Source organism: Vipera berus (genome assembly GCF_964194415.1).
Source record: "Vipera berus genome assembly, chromosome: 12".
NCBI classification, from domain to species: Eukaryota; Metazoa; Chordata; class Lepidosauria; order Squamata; family Viperidae; genus Vipera; species Vipera berus.
The window spans coordinates 21099612-21120563 of NC_138215.1; the positions used below are offsets into that span (position 1 = coordinate 21099612).

A 20952-nucleotide genomic window follows, 5' to 3' on the forward strand; every position below is an offset into this window, starting at 1 on the left:
CGAACCGGGCTAGCCCTAGAAAGCGCCCCTCCCCCCCCCGTGAACCTGCCCCAGATGGGCGTCCCGAAAGGCCGCCCCGGAGAGGGCGAGCAGCGGAAGCCCCGCCCAGCCGCTCTCACTCGCCGTGCGCCGCCGCGGACTTCCGCCTCCTCGGTCTCAAATGGAAGCCCCCACGCCGCCATTGGCCCTCCGCGTGGAGACGCGCCCGATTGGCTATCGCTTTTTGTCCCGCGTCGCCACGACTGCAGCCCTCGCGCAAGAGCCTCTGGGAGTTGTAGTCTTCTCCGTGAGTAGGGGCGGGAGGTGCGGGCCAAGGAAGCCTCCGGATTCAGGAAAAATCGCCGAACGCGCTTCACCCAAAGAACCCGCCCCCCCCCAGGCGTTAATAGCAGAATGCCCCGTGTAATACGATAATCAATCTTGAGAAATAACACGAAAGGCAGATGGGTTCAGCTAACTTTATTCATTGTAAAACTAAAAAAAACACCACCCAATCCCCTTGAGCAGGGATCTTCATAAAATCCATGAACTCATGGATATTTGCCTTAAGAAATGATATTTTAAGTACTGGTTTCATCCCGTAGCTGAGTTTTTCCCTTTTTACAAAACCGGTCTGTGTAGATCAGCAGATGAACACAGGACTGAGGAATGAGAAACAAAAGACAGACAACCCTGCTCTTCTCCTTGTTCTCCTAGTACTTAATTTATTCAGCCTGCATCTTATCTACAGTGCAGCTCCTGTTAAGTGAAACCCAGTATTTAGTGTTCAGTAGAGCTGTTCACAGCAGTAAACTTTATGTTAGTGATTTGAATGGCTAGACATAAGAAAATGGTACATACAATCCGACAGCAGTCTAAATGTTTTTAATATTGACATTCAAAGATATCTGCATTGTGCTGAAGGTTTAAGAACATAAAAATGTGATCCAAGAGGACGTTCCAATTAGTCTGACATTACAGGATGTGAAGGCAAGGCTTCCAGGTTAGACTGATGGTGCACAGTGGGGCAGGCAGCCCCGGGCACGCTCTTTTTAACAAAGCTCGCCCAGGACAAGGCCCTCACACCTCTCTCCCACACAAGTATACAGCAGCTTTTTTCCTAATTAAGGAATGTCTTAAAAAAAATATCCTTTGATCTTTATACATTTAAAACTAAGAGACTTGATTAAATTAAGGACTCTGAGGTTAGTAATGAGTGAAATCATACTCTGGAAAGTTGACTTTCAGTACAAATAAAAAAGGGAGGGAGGACCACACAGCTCTACTTTCTAAAGCAGATAATCTTGCCTGCAAGTTTGGGGGGTCACTAAGCCCATAATATGTGCAAAGAAATGCAATATCGGGAGCAATCCATGCAAAAGGACAGGGAAAACCGGTTAGGAATCTGAAAGGGCTAAACAAACCAAAAATAAGCTTTATAAATACACTAACTGTAGGGTTAGCATTAGGTATACCACAGAGCAGACAAACGGCACTCTAGCAGGTTCAAATGCTTCCCACAACTGCACAGCTAAGTCATGCCATCTTTGGTTGACTGCAGTACCCAGAAGGATATGGGTGTGAAGGAGGAAAGCAAGAGGTTGGAGGCCAAAGCCTGTCAACTTTCGCTGGGCAGCTGAGCCTCAATGTCCACTCTGCAAATGGGGCACTTCTTGTTTGTAATTAACCACTGGTCAACACACACTTGATGGAAGAGATGCATACACGGAAGGCGTCTAAAAACAAAGGAAGAAAAGCATTAGCAGTGCACATGCTGTCCAACAGATCAAGTTTTTGTTTTTCAAAAATAGGACACTGGAGAAGATTCTTCTCTAACAGATTAGGAAAGCCGTCTCTCTCGACAGAGCGTCTTCTCCAGACGTACGGCTGTTATGACACAGATGGCTAAATTTGGCAAAAGGACTACACAGGGCAAGTTCTGTGAGATAATTTCTCTTTCAGAACAAGGGTTAAACTGCAAAGTGAAAATCTGCCCAGGGCCAGAGATGAGTTTCAGCTGGGAAGCGCTGGCTATTACGGTAGGACATAGACCGCAAAGAGGCAAAATAAATTAAAAAGTAAATTTCTTGCATTACTTTGTAGCAGCAAACAACGAAGCCGGTGCTCCCTCGGCTTTTACTTCCAGAACCCTGCTGCAAACCTTTAAACTGGTCCTGGAGTTGCAGCCTCAAAAAGAATGGACCGCTTCTCCTCTTTGCCGAGGGGAGTTTTTTTGGACAGGCACCCATTCTGGTACTTGGGACAAACTGGTCACAGCTGGCTGGAGCCTACGACTCTCTAAACCTCCAACCTTCTGCGGGACCCTTTTACCAAAACGAACCCTGCTCTACACCTGACCCGCAATCGGAGCTCCTGCTCAGTCGTTACCTGACGTCTTCCCCTTCCTCTAGGATAGACAAGCATATGGTGCACTTTTCCTCGGTGTCCTCCTCAGTGCCTTCTTCCCCATCATGTTTGCAGTGTAGTTTCCTCTGTGAGAACCAATCAGTTGTTACCTTATTAGTAGAGATGACGTTATTGGCAAAATGAATGAAGTCTGTTTTATACACAATTATCATTTGTTACATCAACCCACTACGCATCCCCAACCCATACTTTTATTTATTTTATTTATTTAGTTACATTTATATACCGCCCTATTCCCTGAGGACTCAGGGCGGTTTACAGGAAATTAAAAAATCCACCATACAAAAGTTAAAAAACCAAATTAAAAAATATTAAATTGACCCTGTATACTTAAAACCCCAATTAAAATTTCTCCTCAGCCTGGGCCCGAGAGCTCAAAGAGCCAGGTCTTCAGGCCCCGGCGGAATGATCGGAGGTCGGGGGCAGTCCTCAGCTCCACCGGCAGCTGGTTCCAGAGGGCAGGCGCTCCCACTGAGAAGGCCCTATCCCTGGGTGTCACCCGCCGGCAATCTCTCACCGGCGGCACCCTGAGCAGACCCTCCCTGTGGGAACGCACTGGGCGAAGGGCGTTTGATGCCGGCAGCAGGTGTTCCCTCAAATAGCCCGGACCCAGGCCATGTAGGGCTTTATAGGTAATAACCAGCACCTTGAATTTCACCCGGAGGGCAACCGGAAGCCAATGCAGCTCGCGGAGTAGAGGTGTTACATGGGAGTATCGGGAGACCCCCATTACAACTCGCGCGGCCGCATTCTGCACCAGTTGAAGCCTCCGAGTGGTCTTCAAGGGCAGCCCCATGTAGAGAGCGTTACAGTAGTCCAGACGGGAGGTAACAAGCGCATGAGTAACTGTGCGTAGGGCGTCTCGGTCCAGATAGGGACGCAACTGGCGCACCAGGCGAACCTGTGCAAAAGCCCCCCTGGTCACGGCTCCTATGTGGTCTTCAAAATTGAGCCGTGAGTCCAGGAGGACGCCCAGGTTGCGAGCCCTATCAACGGGGGGTAACACCTCACCCCCCATCGTTAGAGGTGGAATAAGTTGGTTAACCCGAGATGCCGATATGCACAGCCACTCAGTCTTGGCGGGATTGAGACGAAGCCTGTTTCTCCCCATCCAGACCTGAACCGCCTCCAGGCACCGGGACATCACGGAGAGGGCATCGCTGGGTTGGTTCGGGGTGGAAAGAAAAAGTTGGGTATCATCAGCGTACTGGTGATACCCTACCCCGAAACCACGAATGATCTCGCCCAGCGGCTTCATATAGATGTTGAACAGGAGAGGCGAGAGGACCGACCCCTGAGGAATTCCACAAATGAGAGACCTCGGGGCGGATCTCTGCCCTCCTGTCAACACCGACTGCGAGCGGCCCTGGAGGTAGGAGGAGAACCACCGTAGAACGGTGCCTCCCACTCCCAACCCCCTGAGACGCTGCAGCAGGATACCATGGTCGATGGTATCGAAAGCCGCTGAGAGATCTAATAGGACCAGGACAGAGGAGCAACTCCTGTCCCTAGCCCTCCAGAGATCATTCACCAGCGCGACCAATGCCGTCTCCGTGCTGTGTCCGGGCCTGAAGCCCGATTGGTACGGGTCCAGATAATCAGTTTCCTCCAGGAACAGAGGGAGCTGATGCGCCACCACACTCTCAACAACCTTCGCCAGAAAGCGAAGGTTGGAGACTGGACGATAGTTGTTTACGTCGTGGTACTTTAAACAATATACAATTAAAGTTGGACAATACATTTATCCAACTATTTCTGAATTCCCAACTTCCGATACAATTATTTCAGCATCCAATAAAATTTTTGACAGTCCAGGTATTTGTTTCAAATTGAATTCTTTTGGGGGAGAAGGAGGGGGTCGATCCAAATTCTTTTTAAATTTCTGAATAGGATCTTTTTGTAGTACTTAATTGTTAAGCTAATTTGCCTCTGCAACTATAAAATGCCCAAGGCACATTTGGGGGAAAGAATGCCTTGTGTTCTCACAGGGACACGAAAGAGCTGATTTTTAAAGGTTCGGGGCCCTTACTCACACATAAGCTGTCTCAATCAATGTCAGGTTTTGTTTCTTTGTAACACAACCCGGAGCTAGAAATGCTGACCACTGAGCAATTACTCCCAACTTATTTTCCCAAGCTCCGTGATCAGAGCCTTCGGTGCCTTCTCCGATTTCAGGAGCAGGCAGGCCTCCTACTTATAAGGCTATTATTATTTGTGAAGTGTGACGTGCTTTTTTACTGTTTTCCAAGTAACAGACGTTCATTGCTCATTCAGTGGAAGTAGTTAAGATACCACATTCCCAGCACAACCCGTGCCCCAACCCATCAAGAAGGGAGCTGCCGGAATCTCCCATTTACACGCAGGAAACTTAAGAGAAGCACCAGAAATAAACCAGAGGCTCAAGGCAGCAAGAGCAAGCAGAGTCCCTTCTCACTCCGTCATTAACCATTTGAATCAGAGGCTAATTTGGGTGGCCTGGGTTGGTTCCTAGACGAACGAAAGGAGACACAAAGCCGTGCCTGGCTTGGCCCTCCTGATAAAAAAGCAGGTTCTGCAGCCAGATTCCACACCTGGAATCTAGAAAGCATTTGGAATTATCTGTCTCCTTCTAGAATAGCAGCAACTTGCGAGATTCTGAGACATGGGAATCTATGACGCGTCTTCCTTCTTTTTTTGGCTTTACAGAGAAAGAGAGGAGCTTTGGGATGCTCAATGGTGAAGTTCTTCAAAGGCCCTTTTAGAAGGGTTAACTGGATTTGAGATTGTTAAAAGGGTTAAATATTTGGGGGTGTATTTGTCGCCCTCAAATGCAAAGTTATATAAAAATAATTATGAAAAGTTATGGGGAAAAGTTCAAAAAGAATTGGAGTTGGAAAAAATTACAATTGTCTTTATTGAATTGCAGCAGTGAAAATGAATGTCTTGCCGAAATTTTTATTTTTATTTCAAATGATACCTATTCTTAAAAAGGACTTAAATTTGGAGGAATGGCAAAAGGGTATCAATAAATTTGTATGGGCAGGGAAAAGGCCACGAGTTAAATTTAAGATTATGCAGGATACGCGTGAAAGAGGTGGTCTTAAAATGCCCAATTTTAAACTATACTATGAAGCTGCTGCGTTGTCAGCGATAAGTGATTGGATTAATTTAACACAAGGGAGATTATTAAATCTTGAAGGCCACGACTTGTTATTTGGTTGGCATGCATATTTATTGTATGATAAGAAGGTAGATAATGTGTTTAAGGTGCATATTTTAAGACATGCTTTGTTGAGAGTTTGGAAAAAGTATAGACATAAGTTAAATTACAAGATACCTTTATGGGCAATACCAAAACACGCAATAGAAAACATAAATGTTGGGTTCAAACATGATGTGACTACATATAAGGAAATCCTAAGTTTGGAGAGGAACGTATGGTGTTTGAAGCCGTATAATTTTCTATGAGAAGAGAAGATTGTTCAAACCTGGTTTCAATATGGGCAACTACGAGCCAGGTGGAAAGAAGATCAGAAAATTGGTTTTTCAATGACTGATGAAAATCTGGTAAAGCAAATTAGAAATCAGGGTCCAGCACATATCAAACGGATATATCTTGCATTGATAGAAATTGACTCAGAAACAGAACTTGTTAAAGATTGCATGATAAAGTGGGCTCAGAATATTCAAGAAGTTATTACAATGGATACTTGGGAAAAGATCTGGGTGAGGAACGTAAAATTTACGCAAGCTCAAAATTTAAGAGAGAACTTTTATAAAATGTTTTACAGGTGGCATTTAGATCCTAAAAAGCTTGCAAGTATGTATCGGAACTATCAACCTAAATGTTGGAGATGTGGTGGCGAAGACGCAACGTACTTTCATATATGGTGGACCTGTAAAAAGGTTAAAGGTTTTTGGATTAAAATCTGGTGGAATATGCAGAAGATATTTAAGAAAAGGATAAAGTTTTGTCCGCAATTGTTTTTACTGGGCATAATTACTGATACTACTGTTGTGGACACTAAGTTGATGTTGAACTTAATTACGGCAGCAAGACTTTTAGTAGGTCAATATTGGAAGAAGGAGGAACTGCCGACTATAGAAGAATGGACTTTAAAAGTTTGACCTGGCGGAAATGGCAAAGATATCGGCGTACTTGAAAGACCATTCGCAACAACGTTATATTACGGAGTGGAAAAAATGGATTGATTACATCCAGAATAAATATGGGACTAAAAAGTTTCATTTAGCATTTGCATAAGTTTTGATGTGATATTAGTATTGCTTGTAGTCATTTTATATGAGCTAGAGTGCAATAGACTTAATAGCTTATTGTTGTTAGCATATGGCTGTTTATGATTGTTTTTACTTTTATACCTTGTATTTAGCTCTGGGAAGTTGGGGACGGGGAGGGGGGAAGGGGAGGGTCGGGGAGGGTTGGGTAGGGGGTGTGGGGGAGGGGTTGTTAAAGATAAAATGTATTGAAAAACTTTTCAATAAAAAAAATGGTGAAGTTCTTCAGACACCTCTAAGATCTTCTCACCTTTTTATACTTGTGGGGATAAGTGCATCTTTCAATGGTTCCTTGGGAAGCTCCACGATTCACATTTCCTAAACGTTCTTCCAGATGGATTAATTCCTGGAATCAAAGTGGAACAAAAGATGTTGGTGCTCTCTCCCCAATTTAATTAACATGCAACTTACTTGAAAAGTCATACTGGGCAGCCTTTACTATTCAGTGGCTCTACTGGGAGAATTTATCCTGGCCCCGCCTCCTGAAACGGTATTGGGTTTCCTGCCGGAGCAGGACTAAAAGACCTCCAACTCTACCTGTCCTCAGCTTCCCTCTTCCCAGGTCCTAAAGGTGAATGAAGTGGGGCAACGCAGCACAGCTCACACGGAGGGCCTGGAGACCTAAGACTCCGAACACCAAGGACTGCAAGCAGCCCCCATAAAGCTGGGGGAGGTCAGTCATTTCAGCAAGTGAGACTCCCTTCTTGTGGGTGGGATGGTTCGCTCCAGGGCTGCTTAAGACCACTCAGTGTAGACAGTAGGGAAAGGGCTGCATTTCACGATCCCACCCTCCGTGGGAAAGGATGGTGGCGTTCGCCTGAACCGGTTCATCTGAAGGCCCTCCCTGTGTCGTAAACTAGGCCGGGGAATTCATTAACTCTCTGCATCTGATACTGCAGTTCCTCTCTGCCACGTAACCGACTGACAAGCAGGCCCAAGGAGGAGGAGGAACTGCTGACCGTTTAGCATCAACTCCCCCCTTCCCTGAGCCAACTTAACATTCCCAGCCAGGTGCTCCTTGCGGGGAAGGGTGGCCGCTGCTGCAGAAGCCGGAAAAAAGGCCCTTTCAAGCTGGAGTGCCTACCTGTCCCCAGACCACAACGAAGACCAAAGCCACACGGCCCCTCCCCACTTACTCCCCGAAAGAAAAGTTCTGCCGCAAAGCTGAGGGCGATTCTATTACAAACCTCAAAATTGCCCCTGAAAGGGCCTCTGAATGAAGTTCCATCCAATCCCGATGAAATGTAACGGATGTGAGGGTAGCCCGCCATGTCAGGAACCTATTCAAATAGCAGAAGGGAGTTAAGTCTCATTGCAGAGCAGCTTCAAGTATTTCACTGTTCCCATTGCGAAGGGAAGGAATTCGGTCCCCTTCCTTTTCTCCCTAGGCCGCTTGACTGTCATGGCGCCCAACCGGAAGCAGAATCTTTCGGGAAGGGGGAGACCATCCCGCTCAGGTTGGGCTTAGTTCAACAAGATCTCATTCAAGCAGGACTTTGCTTCTGCAACTATCCTGGAAGTGCCGACGGGTGCTCTGGGCCTGCCTCACACTCAGACGACTGCAAAGTAAGGAGGAGGAGTGAAATAGTTCCCCCCCCCCCGTGAACCCTCTCCTCCGTCAGCCAGCCTCTTACAGAAGACCACAACTCAGACAAAAAGACGGAGCTACCTGCAAGGCTAAATGTATGGCGGTCTTCAACATGCCAAGAACTGTCCCGATATTGGAACAAGGCCTGAAACACCACCCCAAAAATGTCCTTTGCTGTCCTACAAAAAGAATCAAGCCTCCCTGAATATGGACCCAGATAAAACTACTCCTCCTTTCATAAAAGCCAGAACGCAGCAGGCACCTCCCATAACAAATCAAAGATGCTGCAAAGTGACCAGCATCAGTTTCAGAAAGTCAAACCCTCCAGTGAGATCAGAGGCAACCGAACTCTTTCACTCAAGTGGCCCTCTCCAAGGAAAGCCCAGCCCCAACATCCACATGTGGAAGATCCTATCCACAAGGCAACAGAGCACACAGCATCTCCCACCTTCAACAAATCATTCAACTGGCTGCTAGAGGCCATTTCCGTTTTGAACAGTTTTCACGTGGGATTAAGCTGCCTTGGGGTAACGTGTTTGCCTTTGCCTGCTGGAAAGCAATAACGTGACAAAGAGCTTTTATCCAGCTATGACCAGGAATTCTTTCTTCCCTGGCTATGTCTCTACAGGCTTCCTCACATTCCCCCTCAACTTTTACATGTCCCTCCAGAGGTCAGTGTCCAAAAAGCCATTGGCTCCCCCAATCAGCCGTTTTTTGGGTTCAACCACCGGCTGCAGCTGCTTTACTGTAGTCAATGCCCACCCAGCCCTCTGTCTCGCCCTCTCCCCAGGAGCAATTTCAGAGATTCAATGCCACAGGTCAGAAGTGCTTCAACGATGCTCCAAGCTGCTAAGTACCAAAGACAACGATGTCCCTTATGATCCCACTCAGCCCAAAGCAGCTCCCAATTGTCTCAGATATTGCCCGTGAGGAAGAAAGTACCCAACATTTTTCTTGGTCTGAGCTGTGGCTGAAGAGAAGTTTGTTCGGGATTCTCAACTCCTCTCCTGCACAATACAGAAGGGAAAAGTCCCTTTTTTTCTCCCATCCCCAAATCAACAGGAAAGAAAGCTGCTGCAAAACCTGTCTGACTCCAAGTCTGTTAAAGAAAGCCCCAGTCCAGCTGCCAATTTCCCATTCAAGCGTTGCCTTCTCCATGAAGGCAGCTACAACCTTTGATTTGGGAAAGGCACAACTCCCAAAACACATGTCAAATTCAACCCCAAATGTGGCTGCTTGGATAGCTAAAATTAGTAACTCCTGACTTTCTCAAACTAATCGGGGTGTTTCCTAATCCAGCCATCAAAACCAACGACTGAATTAAGAGCATAAATCAGATGCAGAGGGTCAATGGACTACTGGAGAATTTAATTATTTTCTCAATTTGAGACAAAACCAGTGAGCTTCCGTTCCCCTGCCAACTGGAGTCAGAACATCCCTCTTTCTTTGTCTTGCAAGGGAACTTTCCTATCAACGCTGATTTTAAGGCAGGCCTGGTCTCCTTGGGGGGTGGGTGGGCAAGGGGGGCTTGTCACTAAAGGTAGCCTGCCCAAACTCCCCCATGGATGACCAACCTCCAGAGCCGCTTCCAACCGTCTCACTTACCATTAAGGGAAGAGCACCAATCTGCAGGTGGTGAAGCCGAGGGGGTGTGTGGTAGTGGGCCAAGTGTGGGTGCATCGGGCCCGGCGGGTAGGTGGCTGCAGTCACACCTGCTTCAATGCCCAGTTCCCTGCACCCAAACAGAAAGTCCATGTGTAGCCAGGGCATTTTTCACTTGCTCACCAAGGGAAATCTTGCATAGGATTTGGGCATCTGTCCATGGATTTTGCCTGTTTTCATGGCGCCTGTTTTGGCTGCCTCTAATTCATTCTGACTGCTCTCGGCTGCCAGCTTCCCCATCACCTCCCCCCAGGAGGGGGTGGGGGTGTGTTTGTGTCACATGGGTGACTCCGGTCTAAAGTCAGCTTCAGCAGTAAGGGATGCAAAGCTATTCCAACACCACCCACTCCATCCCCATTTTCCTGGATGTCTAGGATGGGGTGTGCACATTCAGGCATCACAGGGAAAAGGACGTTTGGACCAGCCTGTTACTAACCAAGCCGACCTCTCCGGCGCTTGTCGAGGGTGCGAAGACATGGTCTGTGGCACGTGAATGTGGTGGCCGTGGCCGTAGTTGGGATGCATCCGGTGAGGATGTGGGGGTGGCCGCTCGTGTGCTCGCCTGGAGGGGAAGAAGAAGCTGACAGCTCTACCTGCCCAGGTGCCGGCGTCTGAGCAGGCGAGATCCTCCCTGCACGGTCAATGCAGCGCTGCCTTCGCACCTGGGCTGCCCCTCCCAAACCAGCCTTGATCAGGTGTAGCAAAGATGAAAAAGGCTGGCCAGAATCCAGCTAGCAGACAAGATTCTGAGCAGTCAAGAAAAGAAGGCAGTCTCTGTGTGGTGGAAATGCAGCTTCCATTTGTCTACAGAGTTTGCGCATTTCTAAAATGACCGATGTTCTAAGGCCAATTGGGCCACTTCTCAGTATTCAAAAGAGGATTAAGTTTCTGCAAGTCCTATCTGGGCCTCCTTTCTCGCTCAAATCCAGAAACTGGACAGAAGGTTTCTGATGTGCCATCATCGGTCATGGGCAGCTGGCAGCGGTCTTCTCAAATTCTGCAGCCCTCAGCCGAAGGTGGCCAGGGCAGGAGGATGCTCAGGCCGCCTCCAGCCTCCCCTGGCACTACACAGCGGCTGCCTGCCACCCCTCCAGAGAGGCCAGCGGGGTTGGCCGTGTCTCTGGGCAGCAGCCTCACCCTCAGCTCATCTTCCCCCTGGGGCGGTGCTTGTGGGGAGACAGAGAGCACAGACCTCAGCTTAAGGCTCCAGGAGGAAAGGAAGGAAGCACCAACGGGTAAGATACAAGGCAGGGGCCTCCACTTACTGCAATGGTTTGTGTGTGTGTGTGAACAATTTTAAGTGTCAACCACCTCAGAGTCACTCTGAATATACTAAGTGCATAAATGGTCAAGCTGGGCTTTGCCAAGTCGACCTTTCCTGCTGAAAGGGGTGAAGCGAGGAGGGGGGGGACACCTTCTACCGTCTGGCTGACGTACGTCGGATGCTGCATCAGGCGCCTCCTCTGGACCTCCATCCGCTGGATCACCTCGTGAGGGTGCAGCCGCTGGGCTGAGGGGGCAGCCGCAGGGAGGGGATGGGCGCTGGGGAGGGGCTGAGGAATGGGGGCCGCTGCGTTGGCCAGCGGGTGAGGGGAGGGCTGGGGCGGGACCGGGTGGGAAGAGGTGTGGGAGGAGATGGAAGGGTGGAAGGGATGGACAGGGTGAGGGATGACGTAGTCCACCTGAGGGGGGACCTGGGGGGGTGCCGAGGGAGGGGGATTGCCATGGGAATGGGGGCAGGCTGCGGCCTGAGGGTGGAGGGGCCGCGTCAAGGAGGCATCTGAAAGCAGAGGGAGAAGAGCAGGCCCGTTACTTCTTGGGGGGAGGCAACCCCACCAGGGTGCCCTCCCCACCCTTTCAAGGTCCCCACTTACAAGGCGAGTGCAGGTAATGGCGGCAGGAGGACAGAGCGGTCTGGGTGGGGGGCGGCGGCTGGGGGACCATGCTAGGACTGTAGCCATCCATGCTGATCGGCTGACTGGCAGCGGCCCCCACCTGGTGCCCATAGAGGGAGGCCCGGGAGGAGGAGCCCGGGCAGCAGGGGTCGAAGGCCGAAGCACCGTGGAAGGAGCCGCCCCCGGGATTCCTGATGCCGCTGCTGCTCAGATCCACCGGCAGGGCCTGCTGCAGAGCGCGCGGCCAGGAGGGAAAGGGGGGCGGTTAACACACACCCAGCCAGCTCGGAGGTCAGACCGCATCACGCTGCACTCTGATCAGGCTTTCCGGTCATTAATGCAGCAGCACAAGTCCTCCTCCCTCCCTCCGAAGCCCAGTTCAGCAAACGGGCCCCTTCCAGCCGCTCTGAGAGAGAAATCCAAGGGACGAACGGTGAGCGGTTCTGCCCCAGGGCACCCACACGGATGGCAGCGTCCCTGGAAGCCAGTCAGGGCTCCTTACCCCACTTCGGGGGGGCTGCATGGAACGCCAGCCCGGAAGATGCTTGCCAGGGGGCGGGGGCTGCCCTGAACAACGGAAAGAAACGGCCAGCCACAGACCCCTGCCCAGGGGCCGCCCTCCCAACTTGCCTGGTCATGGAAGGCAGTGCCAGCGCTGCTGCTGGCCCCCCCGGGGGCCAGAACAGGGGGAGGCCTGTCGACGGGACAGCTGGAGTCGCTGAAGGGGGGCGAAAGGGGGACGCCAGCGTGGGGGCTGTGGTGATGGTGGTGGTGCTGGAAGTGGTGGCTGTGCTGCTGAAAACAGCTGGCGGGAGGCGGGCCCAGGGCGTGCTGGTTCTGCGAGGAGACGCTGCAGGGAGAGTGCTGGGGGCAGCAGGAGGGCAGCCTGGGCATGGCCGGGGGCCCCGGTTCCAGAGCGTGATTGGAGGCGTTTCCTCTTGTACTCTCTGCCAATGGGGAAGGAAAGCACACGGGCCTGAGCAGAAGCGATCCAAAGGGGAGGGCGCCGAGAGACCATCGGGAAACACGGCAAGCTGTGCAACAAGCAGACTGAAGGTGGGCCAGTGAGGACAGGCCGGGGGCCCCATGCCTGGGGCAGCCCGATATGTCTTGCCAGTATTCTCCGATCTTGGAGCACGATCCTCACGTGCCCTCTACCCTCCATCCCTGAGCCAGGGCTCCCCCCCCCCCGTGGCACCCACAGGGCCATGCTCGTTTCTTCAGTAAGTGCAGAGAATGCCTCGATCCCTTTCAGTCCCAACGCGGGGGACAAGCGCAAAGCCCAGCTCTTTGTCCATCAGTGGCCTTCCTCAGCAACCAGGCCTCCTTTGGCCTCCTCCTCGCCTGGCAGAAACCAAACCCAGCCTGCACTTGTCACTCACAGAGTCCCACCTCCGAGTGAGCAGAAAGAAGCTCACGGCTGGATCAGGACAGGTCATTTTCCTGGGATCAGCGCACGGACACACACAAACCCACTGACATCTTCCATGTGTTAAACTACAAGACAAACGCCCCTCCAGCTGCGACAGGATCACAACTTCAAAGAGTGGATGGGATCCTCTGGGCCATCGGCCTCCTGCGGGAAGAGAGACCTCTGCTTCCTACCTCCTGTGGAGATCCCAGCCGCACTGCTGCTGTTGGACAGGAGAGCTGAGGGCTCCGGTTGCAAGGAGGGCTGGCTGCTGGAGATGCCCGAGGGTCCTCCGGGGACCTGCTCTGAGGGGGGGGCGGGGGGCCCACCCTCAGAAGCGGCACTGGCAGCCTGAACATTCACTCTGGAGGAGGTGGTTGGCACCACTGCTGGGTCTACAACGAAGGACAGACATGATGGTTTGCACTGGCAGCTCAGAATGCATTTCTTGGCACAAGTACCAGGTGCTCAGAAGGGAGTGGACAGCCCTTTGCAGCGGTCGCAGTTCAAGCACTTCCACCAAACGGCCCCGGAGAAGCTTTTGGACTGCAAAGGAGGGGTGGAGGATTTGGGGCTCAGCATCCCGGCTACCTACCGTCCTCGTCCACCGTGAGGTCCACGACTTCCGCTGCATTCTGTCTCAAGGGCTGGATGACCGTGGAGACTCGGCTGCGGTTCCGCTGCTCTGCTGACCGTGCAGCATGGGAACTCGAGCTGTGGCCCCAGTGGGCTCTAGAGTGCCCAAGCGAGGATCGAGATCTGATGAGTGAGAAAAAGGGGGCACAGGCAGTTTAAAAGACTGCAATTTTCCTTCTCTCCCTTCCCCAGCCTGAGTGAATAACACGGCTTGCTCCACTGATGCAGTGACCCAGAGAACACCTTGCTAGATAGGAAATGTCAGAGCTGAAAAAGAAGCCTTGGTTTGTAGCCTCCAAAAGCAGGGTTGGCAGGCTGAACGCAGGGCAGGCAACCAGGGTCTCTGCCATGTAAGCGCTGGCCCCCTGGCAAAACAACCGGTTCAACGGCCAACATCCGTGGATGGAAAAGAAAGGAGTTCCACCATCAAGGGGAAACGGCACTCCAATTTCTGGGAACGACCTTTCCAGCGGGATTCTTCTACCTGGCTATCAGAAACGGAAGGCGGAATTCTACGAAGATCACCCCCGTTTGAAACAAGAGCTTTCTCCAATTCAAAAATCAAAACTGGCAGCTGTTGCAGAAAGCCCCCTCTTTTATTCCATCCAGCAGGGGCTGCTTCCTGGTGACCAGCAGATGGAAAGAAGGAAGGAGAGTGGCAAGGGGCAGTAACTACAGGTAACCTTGGCTTATAATAGCAAAAATTTCCATTGCTAAGCAAGACATTTGATATGATTAGGGGATCATATGACCCGGCTCACTGTGCCCATCATGAATGGATGAATTTTGATCACGTGACCATGCTACAACAGATGTAAGCATGAGAAATGGTCGTGAGTCACTTTTTTCAGTGCCATTGTAATTTTGAACAGTCATTAAATGAATGATTGTAAGCCAAGACAGCATAGTCTCTAGAGCAGGGGTGTCAAACTGCCGGATGCGTCATGCCAAAACCGCACCCACCCCATTGCCAGCAATGGGAAAAAAGTCGTGATATGTCACGTGACGTTGCAAGTTTGACACCCCTGCTCTCGAATAAGGCAGACATTCCAATTGTCAGGAGGAGGGTAAAACAAGCTTGCTTGAGGGATCTGCACCCGGGTCTCTGCAACAAGACGTTGCCTTCTTCACTGAGGGAAGGACCACAAATTCCAGTGGTCAAGCAATCCCACAGCTGCCTCAAGAACCAAGCGGGCCTCTTACCGGTAGCTCTCTCCCACAGTGACAATCTCTACTTCGCTGTCTGTTGAGGTAACGTTGATTTCTTCATTGGCAGTTACTTGGGGAGTTGAAGACGCTTCAATCACCACAACATCTTCATCAAGGCTCCCTGAAACAGAGCAGCGAAGGAAAAAGGGGAAATCTAAAACAAATTCTATTAGGAGTGATCTGCCAGGGTGGCAAAGGAACTACTGAGAAAGGCACAGTAGCCAGATAAAACCAGCAACGCAACCTCTGGTTCCGGCCATCGCTCTCCTCCTCCGAATACCACCCCTTTCGGGGGTGTCCAGGACTGTTCCAGCTCACAATCAGACAGGAAATGGGAGCCCATTAGAAGCCCTGCTCGGACCCTATGAAGTCAAGTAATTGTACGCAACTGGAGTTACGCCTTCCTGCTGTAGCATCCAAAGAGGTGACAAGACACTCTCCTGCCCCAGCACCAAGACTCCCATGTCTGCCCAGTTTTAGCAGGGGCAGCATCACGAGACTCCGTGTCACAATAGGGAGCTGCTTTGGGGAAGCGGACAAAGTAACAGCTGGGAGGGCCAGGACTCCCGGCACGTGACCCTCTCCCCCTTCCTGTCAGGAACCCTGTTCCCCACCCCCGCCCAGGAAAGGGGGGGAGAAAGAGCGTCTGTCCTTGGCTCCCCCGGCGTTGCAGAGCTCTGCTGACCAGCACTTGTTCTCCCAGGGCTCAGAGACGTCAGGGAAGCAGACCACCCAAAACTGCGTCTCCCAATCTTGGCAACAGCGTGTGGGCGTCAGCTCCTAGAATTCCCCAGCCGGCACGGGCCCATGCCTCCGGAGGTTGCCACGGTTGGGAAATAGCCATCCGAACGCAAGCCCTCTCGCTGAGTTCTCCCTTCCCGGTGCAGGCACTGACAAGGGAGGGGGGCAAACGGTTTGGCAAACTCCGGCCGGGGAGACCCGGAGCGGCATCTTTACCTGAGGGAACCGCGGTGCTGGTTTGGTGGTTCTCCCCAGCTGACGCAAAGAGCTCCTCCTCTCCTTCGGTGGAGGAGCTGGACGAGGAGGCGCTGCTGAGGTCGTTCTCCGTGGTGCTGCTGGAGCTGGGCAGCAAAGCATATTTCTGCCGAGCTAAGACTTCCCTTTTTTTCCGCTGCATTAAAATCCGCTCTTTTTGGTTCTGTGTTCGTTGCGCAGAGCTAGTTTTCACAAACCGCTTCCTATAGGGAAGTCGTCTCCGAGAACTACTGTTGTGGAAACAGGGCCTTTTCAGTAATATCCCTGAGACGGAGTCCGCCTCTGTCCGGGGCCACTTTTGTGGCCGAGAACCGTGGATTCTGCCGGAGGCATTGAAGACAGCCCGAGCCTGCCGCACGGGAGCCGCCTCCTTGTCCTCGTCCGAAGTTTCTGTGTCCGAGTCTCCAAAATGCAAGCTGGATGAAGGCGAAGAGGCACAGTCGCTAAAGGGAGAGTCGTTGTCCTCGCTCTGTGTGTCGAGGTGCCGCCTAGTCCCTAAAATGGGGGGTGTCTCTTTGCCCCCACAGTTCGGAGCATAGGAAGGGCCAGCCTGCTGGCTCTTGCGTTTCTTACTAACAACAATGGCTTCTTGCGTGGGACGACTTCCGTTCAGGTCCTTCTGCTTCTGGGTGTCCCCACAGAGGTGGGAGAATTCGTCCCCCACTTTGCTGGCAATCATCTCAACTTCTTCCCCGGGGAAGTTTTTGGCTGCCTCAGAGGGTGGAGGGTTCAAGAGGATCCCCTTCAGGTTTCCCTGGCTCTTTGGTGCGCCAGAAGAAACGTCACTCTTCATATCCGCCTCCAATGTATAGACGCTACGACATCGGGAGGGGGCCCATTGAGACATGGGAACGCCGCCAGGCAGGGGGCCTGGATGGAGACAAACACAAGAGCCGAGTCACTCTCCGCCTCCCAGGACTGCTGAGGAGAGGATCCCTTCCCAATGGGCCCACTTCAACTCCCAGAATTCCCCAACAAAGACTGGCTAGGAGGACTTCTACCCTCCCCTGAGCAGACGGGAAGCCTTGGCTCTGCAGCCTTCTCTGCTTCCCACAGAGGTCCTCAAGCGAAGTGAAGCAAGACTGGAAGGACTCGCAAAGACAAGGCGGGGGACCAGAAGCAGGTTTTCATCTTAGCTTTCCTACAGTTGGAGGAAGCAATAAATACTAACTATATTTTTGCAAATATCGCTGTGCTAAAATGCTGTTGATTTTACTGAGGGTAGTTTAGGTTTTCACACAATACTAATCATTTTATCAGTAACTGTAACTTGAATAAACTGACTATAACATTTATAAATAATTCCTAATAATATTGGGAAAAACAAGATTGCCTCTTAAACGGTTGACGCCAGAAATTAAAATCGCAGATGGAAAACTGATATAATCAAGCCGCAGAAATGTATTGGGGAACTGGAGCTCGTTTCATTAAAGGCAACAGATACAAAGGATTGATGTACTTTCCTTCCAGTCTCTCCCTCCCTTTCACATCCACAATATATGTTAAGGACTGAAGGGTTATCACTAAACAAACCATCATGAATTAGCCTAACACCCTCAGTTGCAAACTCTAGATTCCAAACAGCTACGGTTTTGTTCATACAAAAGGCTAAGCCAAACCAGGTGCACAAAGGCTTGTGGGCATGAACCGAGTAGTCCAGTTCGTTTTTTGTTAAATTGTGAATCCGTGAACAATTGATATTTACCCACAATGAAAACAGAAAATTCAGTAGGTGAAGCTTAGGTAAGCCTGGGAAGGTGGCAGGAGAGAATGCCTTGGACACCTGCTTCCCAAATCCCGCACCCAGGTGAGAATTGCCTCGTCTTTTTCTTAATTAATAGTTTTATTGGTTCTCCACATTTTGGCAAGACCAGCAATCAAAAGGTTGGCTATTAGGTTCACCCTAGGCTACAGCATCCTTCCAGGATGGCTGTGGTGAAAACAGTCAGCCAGTAAGTCTAACTTAATAAGCAATTACATTTCAGAGTCCTTAACAATTTTATACCTGATAGGATTGTTAGATGAACTTACAAGCATTCTCACCCAGAATCCAACGGGGACTCGTTACTAGTTGAGAGCAGAGTCACACCCAAGGCATTCCAATCTTTCTGGCAAATGCATCCATTCCTCCCAGAGGCATCTACCAGTTTTATAAACTTTAACAAAATGCTCCAGGTGACACCCATCTCCCCCCCCCCCATCGCTTCTCTAGGCATCCCAGCCATTCAAATGGGTTGCATCCATTAGGAAAAAGTACTTGGATTTTACATCAGGGAAACTGGGGTGCCCAGGATGGTTCCAATCTCCACTGTATCTGAACAATCTTCGGTGAGCTGCTCCCTCGTGTGTCACAACAAAGAGCCACTGATGCCACAGGCCCAGGTCCCTCCACTATTTGGGATAAGCAAATCAACTTTTCTACCCAACCATTCCAGCTATTCCCCCAATCCTGTGCCAAGTATAGATTTTCCTCCTGCCAGACATGGCCTTGCACCGAGTGACCTGCGATGGCAGATCTAGTTATTTTGCTAGAGACCATACAGTTATGATACCAGCTCCTGACTGGATTGGATTCTGGTGATCCTTCAGGGGATTGCCATGTCACCCTGCCTGCAGAGGGGGCAAGAACCTTTCCTAAAAGTGTAATTCAGCTGGGGAAAACCTTGAATATTGCCCATTAACAGCCACCAGCCCACTATTTATACAAGTCTTTCCGACGGAGAAATAAATGTTAGAAACTGGTCTTAAAAAGGTCTGTGCCTCTTTTTTATAGCTTATAGCCACCTGGAGTCACCTTGCCGGGGAGACTGGTGGCATAAAAATTTAATAAATAAGTTTCCCAACTGTAGTCTTTTTTTTGTGTCCCTATGTAAACAGTACATTATTGCCAAATGCCATTGTTCTACACAAAACCCAGCATCAGGGCTACTATTACTCATTAATGAATAAAGAACCTGGTACAACTATGGCCATAAAAATGGAACTTATAACATGTTTCTGATATTATCTCAGCTGAAATTTCCCCTATGGTGTCTCACTAACTCAGCCTCCATTGCAATTTTTCTGACCCAGAGATTGAGTGGGTCATATTAAAATAATGTGAATTGGCACTCACTGGCATACGTATTGATGATTTCCTAATCTCCCTGATCCCGATGCCCACCCTGGGGTCTTATGGGGACTCCAGAGCACGGCACCCAGTCACAGCTTAAAGCCATCGGGGATCGACCAGGAAAAGAGACCGACGGTACCCATTCAGAGCCCTCTAATAATTAGGGGAGAGGGGCGAAGCAGCGCTGGCCAGATGCAGCCCTCTTGGAGCAGTCCATCTTGCAAAGGAGGCCGGGTGGGCTGCAGCCCCCGAGGGACCTTGGATGGGGCGAGTGGGGGCAGCAGGTCCAGCAGCCCCTTTGGAAACAGGCCTCTCAGGAGGCAGGAAGCCCTTGCGGCGAGGGTTGGGGGGGGGGGCTTGAAGGAAGGGGGGGAACCCCATCTCAGACCCCCCCCCCTTATTTAAAATGCAGAGAGCGAACTGCCCCTTTGCTGCCACTAGCTGCGGGAGGGCCCCGAGGAGGAGGAAGGGCAGCCTTTATGGGAAGGAGAACTCCCAATCCGGGGACCCCGCGAGGAAGCGATCTGCGCCCCACCAAGCGGGCCCCGCCGCGCCCCGGCCTTCCCTGCGGCTGGAGGCGGAGAAGGCTGGCCAGGCGGTCGAGCCCCACGACCTCCGCCGGGCAGGGGACGCGGCTGGCCGGGCCCTTTTCTCTCCGGGGAGCGACCCTCGGCCGGACTGAGGGCCCGCCGCGCAGACCGGTCCCTCCGACTGCCCTGGCGCGGGGCCCCGGCCGCGCACCTCGAGCGGGAAGAGGCCTCGCGGCGCCCGCCACGGACGATGGGCGTCGGAGTCCGGCCCGCGGACGGCCGGTTCGCGGCCTGCGAAAGCCCGGCGGCCCCCGCCCCTGAGCCTACCTGAGGGGGCCGAGGCGGGGGGCGGCGGCGGCCTAGCCGGGCCCAGCAGGCGCCGGATCCCTCGCCCGCCGCGCTGCCGCCTTCCTGCCTCCGCGGTGCGAAGCCGCCGTCCCGAGAGGGCCGCCCCCGCCGCTCCTCTCCGGCCCCGCCGCCGCCCAGCCCGCCGCTCCCCTCCCTCTCCGCGGACGCACCGGCGCGACACCCGCCACGCTTTACGGCAGGCCGCCCGGCGCCCCCAAGAGGCCGCGGCTCCCGCGCGCGCCCGCTTCCGGATCCCCGTGGACGCCGCGGGACGGGCCGCGTCCCCGCTGCCCTAGCTGCCCGGGAGGGGGCCGGCCGGGCGCCTCGCGCACATCGCTCCCTCGGGCGGCCGCGCCGCCCCCGCCGCCCTCGGCAACCGGGTCCGCCGGAGGACGCCGCAGCGCAGCAAGGAAGCGCCGCCGCCCCGCACGCGTAGGGGAGCCCGAAGTGTTGGGGAAACGCTCCGGGCGGCAGTCTCGGCCCCGTTACCAGCGACGGAAAGGGCCCGTCTAGGCCCGCGAGGGGGCGCCCCCTCGCGGTCGGGGGAAAGCGGGACCGCCAGCGCCGCCTGAGGGGAAGGGTGGCCCACCTTTCCGGGTGGTTGTGCGCACGCTGCAAGGAAGGGCGCTGCGGACAGGCCGGGGCGCTCCTGCTCCAGGGCTGCCGGGACTGAGCCGCGGCGCGCTAGGAGAAGCTCAGAGGGAAGGGAAGCGGGGCCCGCGGGTCTCCCGGCCGCGCCAAGCCGCCGGCGGGAGCATCGCCCGTCCCGGTCTCGGGGCGCAGAGCCTCGCCGCGCCTCCCGGCCACGCTGAGCCGCGGCTGGCATCTGCCCGACGCGCCGGCCCTACTCGGCCTGGCCGTTGGGAGCCGGAGCCCCGCCGCCC

At 52.5% G+C, this 20952-nt stretch overlaps 1 protein-coding gene across 10 annotated transcripts; it reads right to left on the minus strand.

The window, feature by feature from the left end:
• Positions 1 to 848: 848 nt before the first annotated feature.
• RNF111 (ring finger protein 111) lies at positions 849 to 20940 on the minus strand. Of its 10 annotated transcripts, none has more exons than XM_081337499.1 (14): positions 20658 to 20940; positions 16040 to 16948; positions 15077 to 15203; positions 13833 to 13996; positions 13432 to 13632; positions 12457 to 12773; positions 11806 to 12055; positions 11369 to 11711; positions 10368 to 10493; positions 9875 to 10001; positions 7869 to 7961; positions 6932 to 7027; positions 2368 to 2495; positions 849 to 1715 (listed from the first exon to the last, which is right to left on the minus strand). In XM_081337499.1, the coding sequence occupies exons 2-14, from the start codon at positions 16923 to 16925 to the stop codon at positions 1598 to 1600; spliced, it is 2976 nt and encodes a 991-aa protein (XP_081193625.1). In that variant the 5' UTR covers positions 16926 to 16948; positions 20658 to 20940; the 3' UTR covers positions 849 to 1597. The 10 variants fall into 10 exon arrangements, 8 of the variants coding, with proteins under 8 accessions (XP_081193625.1, XP_081193624.1, XP_081193628.1 ...); XM_081337498.1 differs by lacking the exon at positions 20658 to 20940 and adding an exon at positions 20048 to 20307; XM_081337502.1 differs by lacking the exon at positions 20658 to 20940 and adding an exon at positions 20048 to 20260 and having other exon boundaries at positions 2368 to 2471.
• Positions 20941 to 20952: the final 12 nt, after the last annotated feature.